Here is a 20,852-nt window from a genome sequence, read left to right as displayed (position 1 = left end):
TGTGCTGTTTTTATTTTTGTCTTATACAAATCCTTCCCATTATAAACATATGCTTTCTACAGCCTTCATACATCATATGTTGGGGTGTAACTCTTATGGCGTTATCAGCTGCTATCAGAGTGAAAATGAAGACAGAGCTACATTACTCACTTCACTAGATCTGTTTCTGGCCATTGATCTGAGCTGATTAGCTCACAAATGTCACTGAAATGGGCCTACTGATTGAAAACTAAACCCTTGATATTTTATAGTATAGTAGAATAAATACATTTACTCAGGTATGATACTAATCTGAAGCACTTATTTGAATATATGTTTATAATATTATGTTTCAGGGGCTTGCTGCAGTGAAAAACATGTATCTAGATGTGATGACTATACGTTTTTGTGAACCTGACCCTTGAATTTGTGCCTTTTGTGCAAAACATGCTTTTTTGAGCACATGACAAGTTTACTTTTTAGGGATGCATGATGATCCTAGAGTAAATTATGCTTTGATTCAATGTATATACCAACATGTAAAAAAGAGCACACATTTAAACATTTACAGCAGTCTAATGCAACATAATAACTCATTATATTTTAACACTGACAGGGAACTGCAGAGTGAGTCAAGCTTAATTTGAACAAAATTACATCCATACATGCACCACAACATGGCCCACAAAGCCATATCCATCTGCAGAGGGCAGTGTTGTCAGTGAAAAGCTAGTATCCATCTGAAATCAAACCAGAGCTCTGCTGCCTTTTCCATTGTGCTTTTCTACTGATTCTTTTTTAATTCACCAGAACCAAGGGAGGTAATGGGATACAAAAAAAATGATATTAGCTTCATAATGTTTTAATTTCACAGGTCTTTCATCAGTGTACCGAAGTGTCCCATTGGCCTCGCATCAGCTTAATTGTATATTCTGTTCTTGTCTTATTCTATTTTCTTTGCTGTTCTGGCGACTTACTTGAATCATTTTGTCTTTCACTTTTGTGTTTAGTTTATTATATGTCGCATTGTTGCTAAAACTACACAGCAGCTATTGTGCATTATTACAAATAAAGCCTTTTCATCCTTTGAAATCAAAAGTAGTGTTCTGTCTAGATTTGTTAGATAAGAGTTCTAACATTAAATCAGCCACTGTTCAATGAAGGCGGTCCGTGTGCTTTTAGAGGACGTTGCAAGCGGCTATATCACCTAAATATAATGCTTTATAGGAAACATTTCACCCACAAAATGGCAATTTGATTCAATTACTCAGTTGAACTGTTTGTTCTTTCATGTCCCCATGTAAAAATAAAAATGGTGTCCTTCTTTTCAATGTTTCTAGACTTTTTGGCTATTTGCTCACAATGGAGTCATTCGAGAAATTATCCTTTTTGGGTGGAATATGCCTTTACATGGGTTATTCTAAGATAACCCATGTTGTTGTTGTATGAACCATGCCAAGACTCGGATGTCTTGGCATGGTAAAACTTGACACACAGCTTACATTAATACATTGTAAAAGTCATTCCACATGTACAAAGAGCAAACGCAGCACACTTGATTTAATGTTTTAATTCCACTTACATGAAAGCACATAACCAAATAACATACTCAGTGTTAATTCTGAATCCTGCATCCCATCTTTTTAAAACCAAGATACTGTTAATTATAAGAAACTGGCACTACTTTGTTACTACTAAATTGTCATAACGCAGCTTCCTACCAAGTTACTTTAATAATCAGTTGATTTTAGGCATGTTTTAGTTTTTCACAATGTACTTTCAAGGAAGGTCAATGTTACTGTAAACCACCTGGTTCAAGCTAAATCCTAAGCAGAAACTGCCAGTTTCAAAGCACGGCTAACCCTCACACCATACTACTGAGAACCACATGCATTCCAGGAGTCAAATCAATATTCAAGGGAATAAAATACACAAAAAGAAAATACAAAACACCTGAATAGAAAAAGAGTAGAAAGCCACATGAGAGCACATGGCAAAAGTATCATCTGCACTGCTGAACAGATAAAATATCAAAAGTTACAGTATTGTGCCTTTTTGTCAAGTTGTTCACTTAATCTTAGGCTTTCCATACCTTGTCCTGTTATTGAGAACAGCAGGAAATTATAGTGTACACATTTCACCGAGTTTGAAATTGATGTCAGTAAAATGGAATGTAACCCTCAACCAAACCAAACCAAAGTTTAAATACAGTATTCCCAAGTGGCCATTCATACAGAAAACCTTTCCTATGCCCAAATGCACAAAGAGCAATGACAAGTGTACCATCCATAAATACACCATCTGCTACACCGACACCAACAGGGCGGGATGGATACAGCCAATATGGTTAAACCTTTACCAAGGTAAACCCCTCCATCATATGATCACTGCTTTTTCAAACGAGATCTTAAATTTAGTGACTTCTGATTGCTGTAACAATATTTATTTTTATTTATTTTAACAGTGTATATGCTTCAAAGGATTTTTTTAGACTCACGTGATTGTGATTGTAAATATTGAGTTCAAGTAAAAACATACAAATTATCAAAATTACACTTAGAGGTTTTTTGTTTGTGTTTTCCTGCAACAGCAGCAGTTTGCTACGGTGATAAGGTTAAAGAACATGGTGCAGATTTGGATCTAAACGAAGGGACATCATTTGGACTAAACAATGAACAAAAAAATAAACATCCACTGTTTGACACAACAAGTATAGATCCATTCCATTCTTTTCTCTGTGGAGGTGCTCATACAAGTAACACACATACACGTCAGTGTATCTGCATACACATCCTGTACTTTACACATTGTGAGTGGAGTGTAAACATACATATCTGTGCATACACAGCCACACAACTTAGGCTGGTGAGAGGTGTGTGTTTTTCTTGCTTTTTTTTTTCTTCTGAAGATTAGTTTTACTCAGTTGCATCCTCCTTCTTTTTTGTCGTCCTTCTCCTTGTCCCCCTCCTCCTGCTCCTGCTCCTGCTCTTCAGCCTGGGCGTCTGACTGCCACAGCTGCAATAGAGCAAGTGATATTGAGATTAGTGCAAACTAAGAATCATGGGAAACAATTCAATATTTCAAACATTTAGTAGAGTTAGATGACTTATAAGTCAAAATCAACCAAACCAGTGCAGAGATAAGTGAGATCAGAAAGTGACATTTTAGGACACAGAAATGAAGATGACACACTTACCGTCAGATTGTCACGGAGCAGCTGCATGATCAAGGTGGAGTCTTTGTAGGAGTCAGCGTTGAGGGAGTCCAGCTGTGGAAGGGCTTGTTCAAATGCCTGGAGGAGACACAGACAGCCATCAGTGTCAAAGGTACGGGCTAACATGATGTATTTCTGTCCAACAACAACTGTACATCGGAACATTTGTAAAACCAAGGTATTTTATGGTTTTTGTTATGGTGTAAGACTGATGTACTAATGCTCATTATGTACACAATAAGTACCTACTACCGCTTGGGGATCAATCAGAACACTAACAGCAAACAGGCCCATGGTAGTTTATCATTGCAGCCAGATTCTACCATTTAGAATTACTTCATTGTTTTCTATTTGTACCGGGAGCCAGTAAAAACATGCATTTAAAAACTAACAAAATTCAAAAAGGGTCTTGAAAACACACAGATAAAGCCTGAATAAAAGTCGATTCATGACAGCTTGTGGCAGAAAACAACAATGCAAGGTTTGAAAATTGTCGAAAAACTTGTGATAATGCACCTGTTCGTTTATACGGAAATTATACCAACTTAAACTTGTCTTCCTATAACAAGTTAGAATTAGTAAAGGTGAAAAGTCCCTTTGTATTCAAACATCAGGAAAAACACTTCTGCTTTTAAGTTAACTAATTTGTTACAGAATCACAAACCCACATTAACATCATATAATGCTTTTCACAAGATAAAAAAGTTGCCGTTATATGAGAAAATGGCAGTTCTTACTTCCTTGGCCAGCTTGCAGGCTTTATCAGGCGAGTTGACGATCTCGTAGAAGAAGACAGAGAAGTTGAGAGCGAGGCCTAGGCGGATGGGATGGGTAGCTGGCATTTCTTCAATGCTGATATCAAAGGCTTTTTGGTAGGACTCTTGTGAATTAGTAATGGTTGCTGTACATAGAAAGAGAGATCAATCAGTTAGCAGATTTTACTGAATGGGAAAGAGCTATCTGTTGAGGTTTGTTCACATTAATAGCTGACTGCCGAACAAGAGTACATTCCTTTGTTCAGAATCTGTATGTGCAAGACGGTGCATGTTCCTGCTTCTAAAATGTATTTCAGGCAATCATTACATTTCACTTGTTAGACGCTTTTATCCAAAGTGACTTACATACAGTACTGTGGGCAATCCCCACAGGAGCAATATGGGGTGAAGTGTCTTGCCCAGGGACACAACGACATGCTGACTGCAGTGGGACTCAAACTTGCTACCTCCTGATTTGAAGTTCAGCGCACTATCCACTGAGCCACAGCCTCCCACATATGCCAATATTTACACATATTAAGTTTGCAGTTAAACTCATAGATACGTCACCTAAGCCCTTCTTATGCCCAAATTGCCGGGCTGTTTATGACTATCCATTAACCTGCTGATTATTTCCTCCACAAAATAATTATTTAGGTCCACAGAATGTAATAAATATGTTGATCAACTCATTTGTTAATTGTTTCAGCTAGGGATACTCCGATCAATCGGCCGGCGATCGATATCGGCCGATACTCACTCTCTACCGATCGATCGGTGCTCTCTAAAAATTATGACGTAAAATACATGACACTTTTCTCAGTGTGCGGCAAAACAAGCTCGCCAAAATGGCTTCACCAGTCTGGCAGTATTTTAAGGTGTCCGAAAAGGACAATCAAATAGCGGTATGCAACGTGTGTGAAGCAGAAATCCTGCAGCTCTGCCCGCTGTGACGGACCGGTGAGCAGAGCAACACACACACTAAGAGTTAGACCCTATTTTATCTACCTCTGGAACTAGCTAAACTAGTTATAAATATCTTTATTCTTCACTGTCGGGTCACTCATTACTGGATCAGTGAGCTGCATGAGATACTGACAGGCTGTCAGGAGAGAGGAAAAGAGAGCGCTTCCGCTCATTTCTCCCGTGTTATTATCCTAAGTTAATGTAAACTTGAATAATGTACTTCATTTGAATGTAATAATGATGTTGGTTGTTGTTTGTGGAAGCGCCAGTGAATGAGCCCCATTAACTGAGTTTTAAACATCACTTTAAATGGGAGATCCCCATAGGCCCCGCCCACTCGATCGGATCGGCGATCGGCCGATACTGATTTCGCCGATCAGCCCCAAAATTGCCGATCGGAGCATCCCTAGTTTCATCTATTTGAGCTCTTAGCAAAGACACTGGGCTCTGGTCAGCATTTTACAGTAAAGAAAGAGTTCAGCAATATGACCCACCCCGTCCCTGGCCAACATGAGGCCCCACGCAAAGCTATATGATGAGGCCCTCTGTTTCGCGAGCGCCACACTAATTGCGCCGCATAAGCGCATAGGTGCGCCTCATAAGCGCATACAGTAGGTGCGCCGCATTTTCAGCTCAGTTGAGGCACCCTCCGCAAGGTGAGGCCCCAGGCAATCTGCATGATCGGCCTGTAGGGAGGGACGGGCCTGGACCCACCAACCACAAAGGCTATAAAATGCTCATCACAAATTGAAGGAAAAAGGATAAATACTAAGGGAAAAACAACTAAACTCAAAATATTTCTTCAACAGTAGCAGCAAACGACATGGTGCGGCTCCTGTTGCCATGATAACCAAGCAGCAGACCTTGTGTGCATTTCGGCTGACAATTGTAGGTGAAAGACGGGGATGGTCTTAAGTATTCTGGCCACAAACAACACCTGAGGCAAGCCAGTGGCCACAAGCAGGATTTGGGTTCAGCAAGGTCATTTCAGGGTTAACTCTTCTGGTTATTTCCCAGCAGGGTAGATCATCATGGTATCTTATGCTGCACACCTTGTAAAAAGTTTGAGATAAAAGATCACCTTGTGTAAAAGCACCATCTAACTAATCGAAGCTTGGTGCACTAATCGTCAAATAATATTACACACATACGAGGAAGATTAAGGCCATGATTAAGGCCATGGTCATATTCCAGGCTAAAGGATACGAAATGTGAATGTGTAAATTAACAGAATATGTGTAATATAACATATAATAATTAAAGGACTGTTTATCAGTACACATGTTTGTATTTAGCAAAAGGTGGAATCATGTGAAAAAAAAACAACGTTTCACGCACTTCTCATAAACCATAATAATAACTCCCCTGTCCCGGGTGAATACCGGGGTTAATGGAGAGATATGATGACCAAAAAAAAACTCAAAATGCTTTACTGCTTTCCTCACCCTGCTTTTTGTCTCCGGTTGCCACCTCAGCCAGGTAACGGAAGTAGTCTCCCTTCATCTTCAGGTAGAAGACTTTGCTGTCAGCAGGCGTAGCTTTGGGGATCAGATGTTTGTCTAGCAGGTCCTGCAATGAAGGTGGCCAACATTATTGTTGAAATGCGTCTTGAAACTCAAACAAATGCACAAGCAGTTTGAAATAAGATAATAACTTAACAGAATTTTGAGTGGTGTATTTAACCTGAACATTTTAACCAATGGTCATGAATTTGCTTTAAAGGATAACCTCATCCTCACTGTTGAAATTTGCTAATTTCTTGCATTCATTAGCTTATACAAAAACAATCAAGAAAGTCAGGACGAAAGATATCATAAAACTGATAGGAAACATTAAACAGAGCATATTGGCACATACAAAATTATATTATCTCACTCCTATACAAAACATTACAGCCTTTTGTTCAAATTGTAGAAAATTAAATCGCAGTGAATGAGGCGTAATTTCAAAAACTAAATCTACAAGACTGACAGTTCACCGGTTTGTCTGCTATCTGAACATCTAGAGCGGCAGCGAGAAGCCTCCATTAGCTTGAAACATATTTTGGTAGAATGATTTAAAACATGAGACTCAAACTAGTCTAATATACATGTTATGAAGGCTCCTAAACATCAACTATGTCCACTATACTTTAATATTTGATTCCAACTTTTTTTTCCTAAATATGAGGTATCCAGAAACACATGACGACACGTTGTTAGTGAATATTTACACTGCCCCTTGTAGCTCTTACTGACGTGACCCCCAGCCCATACAGGCAGTAACCAAATTAAACTCATTATTGGCCTTACGTCCCATCCACATGGCGGCGTGCGTTGAAGCTTCAACGCTTCTGCCCATTCACTTTGAATGGGGTGACGTCACGCTTTGCCGAACTGCATTGTGGTTCCGTCGCTTCGCGTTGCTCGCTTCAAAAGTAGAGCAATGTTCTACTTTTGAAGCTTCGACGGAATATGCCAGTACAAGCTCTAGCCAATCAAACCGCGTGCTTGTGTGTCCGGGGCGGGAGATTCATGTGATTGGTTGTTGGTCGAGTTTCAGACACGCCCACCGGCAAGCTTCAACGCACGCCGCCGTGTGGACGCTGCGTTATAGCTATAATGTTTATATCAAAGCAAGCAACCTGTGCGGAAATAAATACATCTGTTAGGTGCATTTGACTGGTGTTGCATACAGTTGTCATGGACAGGAAAACCAAATACAGTCCCTCACTCATTCTCTCTGTTGTAACACTTAAAGTTCTCACTAGAAAAAACAGCCGATTTATTTGTTTGCTTCCCATCTGTAAATCTCGGTTCAAGCATTTGCTCTCCATTTCCTTTCACCCTATTTGCACCTCTACATGATCTCTGCAGCTTACCAGTACTTCTTGGCAGATGTCGTTCAGCTCTTTCTCTATTGCCTCTCTGTACACTTTGGCTTGTGCAGATTTCTTGGTGTCCTCAGTCTTGTGCTCCATGCTGGACACCACCCTCCATGAGGACCTCCGAGCCCCCACCACATTCTTGTAGGCCACAGAGAGCAGGTTGCGCTCCTCGTTGCTGAGCTCCTCGCACTCCTCTGTCACAGCCTTCATAGCTTTAGCCATGTCATCGTAGCGCTCGGCCTGCTCCGACAGTTTGGCTTGCTGTACATTCTCCTCATGGTTTGCCATGGCTCCTGTCTAGGCTGAGGAAGGAAGGCCAGAGGAGAGGGGGTCGGGAAGGACAACACAAAGAGGACAGGAGACGGATTAGGAAGACAGAGGAAAGAGAGTTGGGGGGAGGGCAGGAACAAGGAGAGAGAGAGGGGAGCAATACACTTGAATGACCGATGACTACAGTACATGTAAACACACTGTCCTTCCTGTGTCATCAAGTTTTTTTGAAAGAAACCTGTTCTCTGGCATGCATGCAAACACACATTTGGAGATACCAAAATAGCAATCAGTTGAAAGGAAGTGTGCTGAAGGAACAAGTCTTAAACCAGGAAATCAATTTGCATTTTACAACTAACAGTTTCCCTGTGTCAAAGTCAATGGTTTTTTGAATGGGTTCTGGTTAGATGCTTCTGGTTAACACAAGCTTAAGAGATATTCATGCACTGAATAGCAATCTCTGATATAATTGGAGAATATAACACGCAGTCTATGGCACAAATTCCACTTTGTTGAATGATCGTATCACCTGACATTATTCAAGTAATATTATTATAGCGTTTCTCGCACTGCTTGGATTTCTCACAATAGTAGGTATGTTCAGGGTGTGTGCACACACCAGATTTTTTAAATAGCTGTTGGATCTCACCCAGCTTTGTTTATCTGCACTCAGTCTGGTGACTAAGTTGAATTGGCATCGAAGTTGTTACAAATTCCACAAGAGAAGTGTATAATGTACAGGGGTTTTACATCAGAATGGATTAAGAAATAGAAATTTGAAAAGATAGTATGATATATCAAATAAAATAAAAAGGTGGTTATAGTAGGGCAACTATATGTAAAAGTGCCATTGCAACATGATTGTTTTCCTTATCCGTCCAATTTTCAGGCTGTCTATTTGAAAGAGCCACTTATATATTTGATTAATCTGGAGATTCTCTCTAGATTAGTTGTTTGACATGTTAATTGTAAAACAAGATTCCCATGGCACAAGTATCAATTAGTATATTCTTCATAAATATTAGTCAATTTGTCCATAAAATGTTATGTCAGAGTGAAAAACTCTAAATCATTTCGGAAATCATCATGCATGTGTTTGACAAAAAAAAAGCAGGATATGGTTATAAAACTAAAGCCGAAACCAGTGTGTTCTTCATTTTTGCTTAATAACATGACATGACAAACATCTTATAACTTTACTTACAAATGTATGTTCTGTCCATTGATAGGACATAAGTATTAGTAATAGTTGTAACACATTTACCATAACTACAGGGCTGTAAACTGCATAGAAATAAGTACATAATTTGCTAATTATCGCTTAACATTTATTATCTCCATGTGAAATTCGCAGGAGACTAATTTTTCAAAAATCCCACGATCAGTGAGTCAGATTTACCAGCAGACACCTGCACCCTTCAGAGGAATGTCGGCGGCACACACACGCGCGCACACACACACGCGCACACACACACACACAAACTATTCTAATATCGCCTAAATATTTTTACAATATACAAATAAACCCCAATAATGGTATGACAGACTCGGTTTAACCGGAATGAAAGGAGCTTTGCTTATTTCAGTCCAAAGTGAACGCCCTTTTTCGCTTCCCGGAAAACACCCAGAGCAAATGATTTCAGCGAGCATTATACATTAATGTCGGCTTGCTTCATTTTGTAAAAAGAGAATGGGGTACACTCAAAATCAGCCTTCTAAACACAGTGTGTAAAATACATAGATGGGTTACAACTGCAGTAAGGCTCCACATTCAGTACGTTAAGCGGCGAACAATGACTGAGTAAGTGGAGCATCACTGGTTTCCTACAGTCCACAGTAGCAACGATTCAAGCTACATTTAAAGAGCTGTCTAAGCTCACGGCGTACAAAATAACGTTCTTATCTTCATAATAGCAGCGATAATGAGGAGTAAATAGGAGAACTAACCTGCGAGTGTAGTTAGATGATGTTGTTCCTGATTCCCGGCTGCACAGCTGATGATCGCTCCCGCTCGTCCACGGGGTTTCCCTCCAATCAAAGACACAGCAGCACGGTCTGGGACGATGACGTCAGACTCAGGTTGCTAGGGCAACCACATTTAGAGGCAACACATTTAAAGCCATGGAAACAGTCGGTGGATCTTTTATGTTTTATTTAAGTTTCCAACAATCTTATGTTATTCTAATTCCCATATTACTGTAGGCATAGTTTAGAACATAGGCTACTATTTGTTACGGTCTTATATATCTCTGCTTTTTAAATCATCTAACTGTAAATCTACAAGGTTTTAAATATTGTTGTATGAAGTAAAAAACCTAAACAGCGTTTGACGTGCTGCTAAAAAAATACTAGACGAAATTCAGTTGTGTTTTTACAAATGATAAATTATGAGTATTATTATGTAAAAAAACGTCAAGAAGAATCATGTAGGTTATTTTTTGCTAAGTCATGTGTGGCACCATCTTTTATAAACATTCCAAAAACTGAATTTGTTATGTTATTGATCTAATTTAGGGAACAAAACAATAATGAAAATCCAAAATGATCTTTCCCCATCTACCGTACAGTGTCTAAATGTTAGCAGTTGCTATGGAAACGGAGATTATGTTGATGGTTCAGATCAGTCTGCCAGTGCTTCTCAAAGTGTGGTCCGCGTACCACTGGTGGTGCGTGAGCGCCCCCTAGTGGTCCGTGAGTATATTGGTAACATTTCACATTTGAAATAAATAAATAAATTTCCGTTTTCCGCACTCTCGCGGGAATATCTCCGCAATGGAGCGAGGTTAAGTTTCACTTTTGATTGCTTGATATAGCCCAGCGCAACACCTTCATCACACATGTTGCCACTTGTTTGTACCATTTTCAGGCGATTTGTAATCTGTTCTAGAAAAACGATGTGTTTTTTGATATTTGTGGAGTTAGGTGGTCCGCGAGTGTTTTTTTATTGGTTAAGTGGTCCTTGGTATGAAAAAGTTTGAGAAACACTGGTCTATACGTGTTCACTTTGAAGTTAGTGTTTCTTTGATCACAAAGGAAAAATAACCTAAAAAATACTTTCTAAGACTATTTTATTTAAAACTGAGAACTCCTTACACGCACTAGTAAATAAATCACATAAGATTACACAATAAATTAACAATAATTTCTTTATGACTCATGTATTAATTCGATAATGACCATAATTGTTAGGTGTAGTCTGTCAACCCTCTTTTTTTTTTTTAAATGAAGGTTATATGTTGACAGACTGATGACTCATTTGGGTGAGCCACTCACTGAAAAACATGCAGCATGGCACTGGCTTTTTTTCTCTGTTCTTCTGAATACTCAGATTAAACAGGAAAACAACGTTATTTCTCAGACTCAGACATTGTGAATACAAGGCAAGCTGGTAACACCAGTGAATGCAATGCTGCAGTTCATTCTTTGTGTACAGTGGGACAACACATCTTTACAGTCACAGTCAGAGCTGAACTGAAGCATCTGTCACACCTGGAAAAAGGAGATCGGAGGAAATGAATGCTTGTGAAGAAAAAAAGTCGAAGACAATATTTTCAGCAGCTGAAATTACTTATCGGTTCACACAGCATTAATTGATTTTGTTAATTATAATGTGGTGCAGTTCAAGTCATTTCCTGTTGACAGCAGCAGATGATGCAAATCTTTTATGACAGTTTGTTTCCATCGCATAACAACTTGAAACCATATTTCAGATTTAGCGTTGCTACTTTTGCATCAAGTAATGTTTACATTTTGAAAAAGGTTTACATTTATAGTAGCCATCAACAAGATGCTTCAATTATAGTATAGTTGGTGTAAGATTATTCCTGCAAATGAAGGTTCAAGCTTTTTATGATGATCCAACATCAAATTCAGATTTTTGCAATTTACCCGAGAGAAAAGTACCCGCAGTGTAATGTTTTCCAAAAAAGGCAAGTTGACAAAAATGGGCACATTAGAGCAGATTGGCCACCTGGCATGACTTCCCAGTCAGATGTCAATTACACTCTGCCTTTTTCCTACCGATGGCTTAACGCAATATTATGAATACTATTATCTATCATTCTTCATAAATGATTGCACATTTAGAGGTGCAGCTGATATCCAAGAACGATTACACGCTGACATATTGCAAAATGGGAAGAAAAATAAAGTTACACTATGTGAGCGGAGGAGCAGAACAATGTGGTCAATTTGAATGGACTGTAAATATTGAACTAGCAGTAAAAGTAAATGGACCAACAAACCCTAAAAAGCTAGAAGTTAAAGGTGGGGTAGGTAAGTTTGAGAAACCGGCTCAAGATACACTTTTTGTTATATTCCATGGAATGCTCTTAACATCCCGATAGCAATGAATATCTTAAGTGCTTTGACAAAAAATCCATTAAATTTCATCTGTGGAAGCCGTGGTACTGTAAAAAGCACGACCAATCATTTTAGCAGGCCCGGCTAAAATAACTGGATGGCCTTCCTGCCTCTGTAAGGAAGTGGCAGATTTGTTCCGGCTGTGTATTTTCAAATTCTAGCGCACTCGAGCTGGTTTCTCCAAAATTACCTACCCCACCTTTAAATGTAACCTACGAGGCAGAAAAACAAACAAGATGAATCCTACAAAATCCTTAGGAGGATTTCCTGGAATTATATGAAGAAGAAAAAAACACTTTCTAGAGAAACGCAAATATACAACAAAGTCAAATTTAATAAAATGTTATTATACATAATTGGAGCATTCATTCATTCGTATCCGAGTTGCTTACACTCGCCTGTGAAATTTCAAAAAAATGTTGACCCAACATGAAATTATGATTAGCTAGGTGAAAGATTGCAGTTTGATTCAATGCTTGAAGCACAAATAAAAAAAGACAAGGTCACATCTGCCATTGTCTTGATTGTAGCTCATTTTAAATCTGAATTTTCCCACCCAAGCCAATCCCATGCTTTGTTTGAAGACACTTTATGTCTTTACAACATATGTCTTTTTGCTTTATAGGTTTATCAAACAATTGATTTAATTGAAGCTTGAGTTAAGAGAGGTACAAGAGCTAGCAGCTAGAAATACTCATATGTGCATAAGACATCAGGGCAGTGACTGTTCTGAGGAACTTAGTGAAGGAAGGTAGAAATCTTCATTCGACACTTGAATGGTTCCTGGAACTCCAGTGGCCCTGGAATTAAAACCGGTATTTAAGTTTAGCCCGGCAAGTTATTTAACCACAAGTGAAAAGAGGACTGGAGAGGGGGGGGGGAAGCATTGTGTTAAAGCAACCTGGCCTGTCAAAGACTACGTAGATATAGCTAACTATTTTAGTTGGTTACATCGATTCATCACTTGCTGTCAGACTGAGACAAGTGCAGAGTTGGTGCAGGGCATTGAATGGGTTTGGTATCCATGGTGACCGTTTATGCCTCCACTCCCTCTAACTCGGGGGGCAGAGGGGATTTCGGATGCTTGCTCTCAAAGTGTTGCTTGAAGGTTTTTGGGTCGGGCATCTGGGTCTGCGGGAAGGGAAAATACATCCAACAATTTATCATTTAGGACAAATGTCTGACACCTTCATAGAATTATAAAAAAGGACCAAACACCAGCAGAGTTATAAAGGGAAAATAAAAGCCTTTTCTCATTATAAGGGTTCACAAAATATTACCTTAAAATAATTATTTTATACTCAAAGCGATCAGCGTATTTGGTCAATTGGATTTTTTCACCAGAAGTTCAAATGAACTCTGACATGAGGGATTGTGTATATAAAACAATATATTTAGTTGAAAACCAAGCATTTTTTTAAGGGAATATATTCAAATTCTAGCACTTTTCTAACCTTGACATAATAAGGGTTAGAATTAGGCATTATTATATAACATAGCAGTATTACCAGGCTGCACCCTCAGTCAGGTGTTGGTCTCTGGGTTGTAATAGTAAAGATATCATACTCACCCGGCACACCAGGCAGGTGAACACTAGCGCTGCCTTGGCGGCTGTCTTTTGGTCATGACCCTTTGCCTTCTTCATCTCCGTCTGTTTCTTTTCATTTTTCTGCTGGGACTGAAGTTTTTGATGCCCGCGCGCCATTCTGGTAAAGCCTAAAGAGGAGGAAGCAAGGACACATGACTTGATGTTTACCGATACACCACAGTGTTGTGACCTTTTCTTAACCTTCTATTCTTGTTGTTGGTACACATCTACCTCTATAAGTCAGTTAAAACGTTTGGAGAGTTATTTCAGTTCTCACAGAGAAAGACTTGCCTAATACCATGTTTACTGTGATAGCAAAGGAGAACACTTTGGCAATTCTTTCATTATTTTTCATCAGCATTTTGAGGGCCAGGTGCAAGGACTTTCTTGAGAAACCCCCCTACAAACACACTCTACAATTTTCAAATCTGTTATCCACCTTAACTTTATAAAAGAAAATATCTTGTTTGCTGAACCAGAGGAACTAGTTTATTCCCAACTCATAGAGAAACAAATCTTTTTATGGAGGGCAAGAGAGAACTTGTTTCCCTCCCCGATTCCACTCTTTCAAACGAGTCACTTGTTAGTAAATATGTAGCACAAACTGACAAATCTGGTCATGTTAGTCCGTTTTCTTTGCTAATTAAAACTTTCCTTGGTTGGTTGGTTTCGCCCATCTTGAATGGTTTTAGGAAATTAATTACCCTTACCCGTCATGTAAATCAAGGTTTTATAGCCCTGCCTGTAATTTCCCTGCCTTTCAGTTCAGGTAAACTGAAGCTCTTCTATCTTGTTGACTTTGCCTGACCTCGGCCGGCTGGCAGTTGTGAAGTCTTTGCTTGCATTTTACAGTTTTTTTTAACAACCAAACTTTTAGCTGCAATCAGACCAAATGTGTTACCAAATGAAACACGTTAAAACTGGCTCAAATTAGCTATGAGCCCCAATAACTTGACAATGATTCGTGCAGCTCACATCCTATAAACATTAGTGGTGCTTACTCTCACATTAGAACACTGATGGAGACGCAGACCCCTGCAGGTCAGGACAGTGAAATTGTGTACATTTCCTTTTGGTAATTCAGCCTTGCCTCCCATCAACGTCTATATATACTTTGACGTTGGTCAGCATTGCATTAACTGGTAACTAGCGATGATTAATTAATGAAAATGCTGCCAGCTAAGCATTATCGTAACATGTTACACCATATGTTAGCTATCTGAATTAACAACGTGTTGCACTTGTGCGCAAAGCATTGGGCATACTGGAATTACTAATGTCTGTTAAGTAAGTCTTGAGAGGTAGGAACAATAATACAGACACAATTAGCAAGCTAGTTGTTAGCTACTGTTTTTGACGAGACTTAATATCCTATCCAGTGGCGGCCGGCCCATAGGGGCGCTAGGGGCGCCGCCCCACCTCTTCCCACATAAAAAAATATATATATATATTTTATATTTTTATTTTTAATGAACAAGGTAAATATCATACAATTGGTATCAGTAAAATGTATAATCTACAATAAAATCTCGTTTAAAATTGTGTTACGATGTCTAAAGTTACTGATAAGTCACATGTTTCCTGCCTGGCCTTGCCCATGGCTTTAGTTTATCATTACCGGGCGGAGCCCCCGAGCCAAACAGCAGCAACCAACACGTTGCAAAAGTCTCAATAGTAAACTGTGCCGCCGAAACATAATTTCAGCCAATCAGCGCCGTCAAATATTTTGGTCGCGAGGGCGCTCACGTTGGCGCCCACGTTGCTTACGTGCGTTGACGTGAGTTGTTTTTTAGACTCGTGAGCTTTATATATACAGTCTATGCTCGTGAGTGACCAAGGTGACGCAGTAGTTGGATGAGAATGGTGTGCAGGTGGAGTCGCGGGACCTCGGTCCGCACCCAATTCCGTGCAAGAGCTACTCTCCAATCCTTTCCAAAGGAGAAGTTTGGGAGATAAATTGATACTTAAAGACCTTGGACCGGACCAACCCGATTTGTATATATCACAGCAAGCTCGTGAAAAAGACAAAACGTATCACGTAGCTGGTACACCAGAAAGGCATGGCTAGCTGGATGCAAACAGGTAAATGCTATATTTTGTTTTCCCATGCTTGCTCTTCAAACAGCCGGGGACAGATACGATCTGTTCAGAAACTAGACAAAAGTTAAACAAGTACAAACCACAGACTGTCTGTGTCATGGAGAATACAGTCGCTGGTTTATTTATGTCTGTATAGGCCGTTGTTGTGAGTGTGGACGGTCGGAGCATAACGTTAGCTTAGCCAAGCTCCATTCAGAAAACAAGCATTCCAAAAGGTTTTTCGCCTGCCGTCTGTCTTCAGACTTGTCAAAGCATTAATTCATGGTTTTTACTAACCGGTATCAGTATGTTGTTACGTCGGCATCATTAAGAAACGTGTATTACAATTTAATCACGGTAAAATATGTTCATTTTGTTGTAGTTGTAGCTCCCGAGCCAGCGCGTCTTGTTTGAATGATGCGAGTAAACACAGCTGGCAGCCGCGGTGAAACTCGAGCGAATAGAGCGATGCGATAGGAGCGTTTAGAACGAAGCGAATATTCGCATCGCGTCCGGTCTGAACGCAGCATTAAAGCGAGCTCCGCGCTGCACTGGAAACGCGGCATTACATCACCAGAAGTCCTAATTTAAGGGGTAATTTCTCCCCAAAAAAATGTTTTACTCACTATATCAACAGCCCCACCAACACTACATGACCGAGCTGTAGCGTGGGTTAGCCTCCATGATAACCTCAGCTCACTTCGGCTAAACATCAACTAATTATTTCCTTCAGCCTGTGGGAGACTTTAACCAGGAAAAGTACCAGCGGTATATGTTATAGCTTATACAATCTTAAAAGGACAGCAGTACTTGCCTCTTTACAATAACAGTAACCTACGTGTCGTTTGTAAGGCGTACACAATTTGTAAGAATTTCTCAATTCACAGACAGCTAAAGGATACTGATGCGTTCATTGACACTGGTGTAATGCGTCTCTTCGAGGCTAAGAAAAAAACATTGATGGGTCCAGTGCGAAGATTGAAATAAGGCATATATATTATACATAGATAACCTTAAATGATTAATATTCACAGTTATACAAAACTAAAATATCCATAGAATAAGAGGTTATGTAACAGAAAACCTACAGGCTCGGGAGTAGTGCACGGTAAATTACGTATTTTACACAGTCTATACAAATGACCTACTTAGTCAACATTGGAACAAATGCATGTAAAAAATCTATTTATTCGATTACAAGAGGACTAGTGAACGCACCATGATGCGGATTCATAACGTTGGCAATGTCGCCCCCACGTGGCGTTAGTGTACTAGAACTATGACTAAAACACACAACACAAAACTTTGGTGTGTTTTCTTTATTATTTTAAGATACCTTTATTTATTGTATTCATGATGATGCCCATTTGGAAGTTAGGGTTTAATCCACAGAATTAATGATCATTTTCATGAATAAGGATTCATGAAAATGATCATTAATTCTGTCATAAGCATTAACATAATGGGACTGTTGTTGTTTGCTTTCTGTTAATCCATGTTTACCTTGTTCTTTTTATGTAACCATGTACAACACAAAAACATAATCGCACAACAATTTTACGAGATAAATATCAAATAGTGATGTTCCCTTAAAGCAACACTAGGGGGCAGGTAAATAAGTGTGCATGCATACTGTGCCACCAGCATTCACAACATTTGCACACAGGCTTAAGACTGACACTTAGCTATTATTAATAAAGATAGTGTAGATAAAATAGCTGAATTAGCATTATAATGTAACTAATAATGTACTCTTTGCATTGCTGACCTAATAATGTCTGTCTCGACTTACAATCCTGTTTTAAACAGACATTTTTAATCACAGTTATACAAATACTGCCTCAGCATAGACGGGGATGTTTTTGACTGCATCAGATATCAATCTAGCTACTATCTGTTTCTTTAGTTTTGGGAACAGTGGAGCTGTTCATATACGCTCAGTATTTGCCTGAATACAGCTAATATGAAAATTAACTGCAACTCCAGGTACATGATGGAAATTAAGTATCACATGCTATCCCAATAACACCACAATATAAATAAGTCTGTAAAGAAAATAAAAAAAGTATAGTTTTCTATTATTTGAGGTGCATTTTTTTTTTGTGGCTTTATTAGTAAAAATGTGTTAAAACTTGAAAAAAGAAACATGATTGTTTTTGGCGCATAATCCAAATGTACTATCTAATTGTTGTAGAATCTAATTGTACAGTGTATGATAGTGCTTTCTGTTTTGAGGATAAACATAATAAAACAAAAATGAAAGAAGTACTCACTGTGTTTTATTAATCATCAGTCATGATAGCACTCATTCCTGTTGGAAATCTTCCAGACAGTTAGGTGTCATGATTGTGAAATGTTATCATTGTGAGAAAAGTCTCCGGACTGCCATGCACACATGCACGCACGCGCGCGCACACACGTGCGCACACACACACACACACACACACACACACACACACACACACATACACACACACACACACACACACACACACACACACACACACACACACCTTCCTGCTTCAATCCTTTTAGTCTTTTGTGAATGGAGGGAAATATCTCTCAAGAGAAAAGGATGTGATTATGGTTTCAGAAGGAGGCCAAAAGTTAAAGAAAAAGAAGGGGGGGGGGAAATTACAAAAGCTACACATTGCTCCTGTTCCCCCCCACCCTGGGGATGTTGTGCAGGGATTTGCTAGCTTAGGTTTGGGGTGAGGTTGTCCAGCCTTAGGGCCCGTGTGAAAGCAAATCTTCCAGGTGTCAGCTATTCAATAGTGCAGCAGAATATTATCTGGCTGTCCATTGTGTGTATGAATACGCAGGGGTTTGCCGCAGACAGCTTGGGATTTTTCTGGATCCTTTCTTCCGCCACAAGGGCTTTCAGGTTCACTTTCGGCTCAAACAAGTTATTTTTGAAGGACTCTTTGTAGCAAACTATCAGTCTCTTTCTCACTGAACACATATCAAGGGTAGTTAAGCTAAGAGGTTATGTCAAGGTCAAGAAAGGTTTTTTAAAATGCTTTTCAGGGTAGAGAAACTTGTTTGGCAACAACATTTCCCTCAGTGAGGGAAAAATGCTGACTGTCAGGGACTGAGTGTGGCATCCTTGTTTCTATGGAGGCTGTTGAGGGAAGAGGAAGTTGGATTTCATCTTCCCCATTGGGCACTTCCTCTCCATGCTCCCCCCTCCATGCTTTCCTTTCCCCCCCGTAACAAACAGGTTTTGCCACAGTCCGCTACTGCTGCGTCTATACCAGCATGGCACGCCACAATGTTGCCAGACCAGTTGGGCTGTACAAAAGCTGTGACAGTCACAACACATCCACATGCAGGTCACTTTCACTGCTGCCCTCCGAGGCCTCCTCCCACATGACTTGAATGACATGTGCAATATAGCACACACAGGGTTTGTAAAAGCGTTTAATAGCAGTGTTTTTAAAGTGCATTTTGACCAAGAACATGTAAATCAAATGACAAATTAAACCAACCATATCACATGTTAATATATTTCAGGGGTGGGGGAAAGTGAAAATTCAACTTAATGGTAGAAACCGAGTGCTTTTATTAAAACTGACCCTGAGATGCTCCAAGAAAGCACATCAAGAGGGCAAACCATGCCTTCAGGGGGGGAAAAGTTAATTTCTTACCTCAACACACACACACGCACAGACACACACATCCGCACAGAGTGCAACTGAAGGAGAGGTGAGATCGGCAGACAGAGGCTGATTGTGAAGGTGGTGACAGCCCTCACTAACCTCACTCAGAGCAGCAGCTCAGGACCAAATGTGTGTTTTTGTGAACAGAGTCACAGCTTTGGATCGAATATCAGTTTTAACAAATGCAAAGGAATTTCTGATTTTTATCACTTTACATACACATTGGGATACTCTAGGGCTGAATTCCAGGTTGCTTGTTTGTTTTTATCATTTTATATAAACCCAAAGAGATGACAAATTAAAGGAAACGGTGACCTTACACATCACTAGGACACTTAATATTGGTTTATTCTCATGTTTTCTAATCTATCCGTATTTGCCTTGTATTTACCTGTTTAAATGTCCCTTTCAATCTGCCCATGTTACCATTATTCCACTTCTCCATCCTCCTCTTCCTCCATCCTGTTTTCCTCACTGCTCTCCTTCTGGAGGACGACTCCTGCCCCAACATCTCTCCGTCTCTGTCTCAGCTGAGTTTCTGTGCTCAGACTCTGACACTTAGCCTAGCCAAGTCCAGACAAGCTGCTTCTCCCTGTGAAAAAACTCCAGGTATGTAGGATACACCTTTCACCTCTCTCACAGAGTGGGACACACACACACACACACACACACACACACACACTCTCACACACAGAGGAAGGTATTTGCTGACTTTCCTGTCTTGTGGCAGCTTGCAGCCTTCGCAGTATTTCAGCTGTCACACCGCCACATGGCAGACATTCCTTCTGAAAGAAGTCATAGGGAAGGGTAAAGATTAGAGGAAAGCTCATACATTACCATTATTTTTGATCAAGGCAAGCAAAACATACTTCACACTTTGTTTTCTGAGTAGAGTTAATGATTCATGGGCATGGACAGATTCTGAGACAACAGGCCCCCGGGCACAGGCACTTTTTAACCCCCCCCAATCTCCCCCTCACAGCTGCGTTGTTTGCAGTTGTTTCACATCTCTCAGTTGTAGTTTTGTATCTCTGTGCATGTATTTCTAGTCGTTTTGTGTCTCTGAGATATTTTTAGGTCTCACTGTAAGTGTTTTTGTCTCTCTTGTCAATTT

The 20,852-nt window shown here is 39.7% G+C and overlaps 2 protein-coding genes across 4 annotated transcripts; both read right to left on the bottom strand.

The window, feature by feature from the left end:
- Positions 1-1,533: 1,533 nt before the first annotated feature.
- ywhaz (tyrosine 3-monooxygenase/tryptophan 5-monooxygenase activation protein, zeta polypeptide) lies at positions 1,534-10,128 on the bottom strand. 2 transcript variants are annotated; one of them, XM_034200939.1, is made up of 6 exons: positions 9,998-10,128; positions 7,775-8,082; positions 6,360-6,483; positions 3,931-4,094; positions 3,176-3,271; positions 1,534-2,994 (listed from the first exon to the last, which is right to left on the bottom strand). In XM_034200939.1, the coding sequence occupies exons 2-6, from the start codon at positions 8,066-8,068 to the stop codon at positions 2,899-2,901; spliced, it is 774 nt and encodes a 257-aa protein (XP_034056830.1). In that variant the 5' UTR covers positions 8,069-8,082; positions 9,998-10,128; the 3' UTR covers positions 1,534-2,898. The 2 variants fall into 2 exon arrangements, with proteins under 2 accessions (XP_034056830.1, XP_034056831.1); XM_034200940.1 differs by having other exon boundaries at positions 7,775-8,077; positions 9,998-10,119.
- Positions 10,129-12,783: 2,655 nt separating this feature from the next.
- Positions 12,784-20,318, bottom strand: znf706 (zinc finger protein 706). Of its 2 annotated transcripts, none has more exons than XM_034200950.1 (3): positions 20,130-20,318; positions 13,983-14,128; positions 12,784-13,543 (listed from the first exon to the last, which is right to left on the bottom strand). In XM_034200950.1, exons 2-3 carry the CDS (start codon positions 14,115-14,117, stop codon positions 13,448-13,450), a joined length of 231 nt encoding a protein of 76 aa, XP_034056841.1. In that variant the 5' UTR covers positions 14,118-14,128; positions 20,130-20,318; the 3' UTR covers positions 12,784-13,447. The 2 variants fall into 2 exon arrangements, with proteins under 2 accessions (XP_034056841.1, XP_034056842.1); XM_034200951.1 differs by lacking the exon at positions 20,130-20,318 and adding an exon at positions 18,353-18,419.
- Between the last annotated feature and the right edge of the window lie 534 nt (positions 20,319-20,852).

Source organism: Gymnodraco acuticeps, unplaced genomic scaffold (genome assembly GCF_902827175.1).
Source record: "Gymnodraco acuticeps unplaced genomic scaffold, fGymAcu1.1, whole genome shotgun sequence".
NCBI classification, from domain to species: Eukaryota; Metazoa; Chordata; class Actinopteri; order Perciformes; family Bathydraconidae; genus Gymnodraco; species Gymnodraco acuticeps.
Note: the sequence above shows the minus strand (reverse complement) of the source record. Positions and strands in the feature narration are given on the sequence as shown.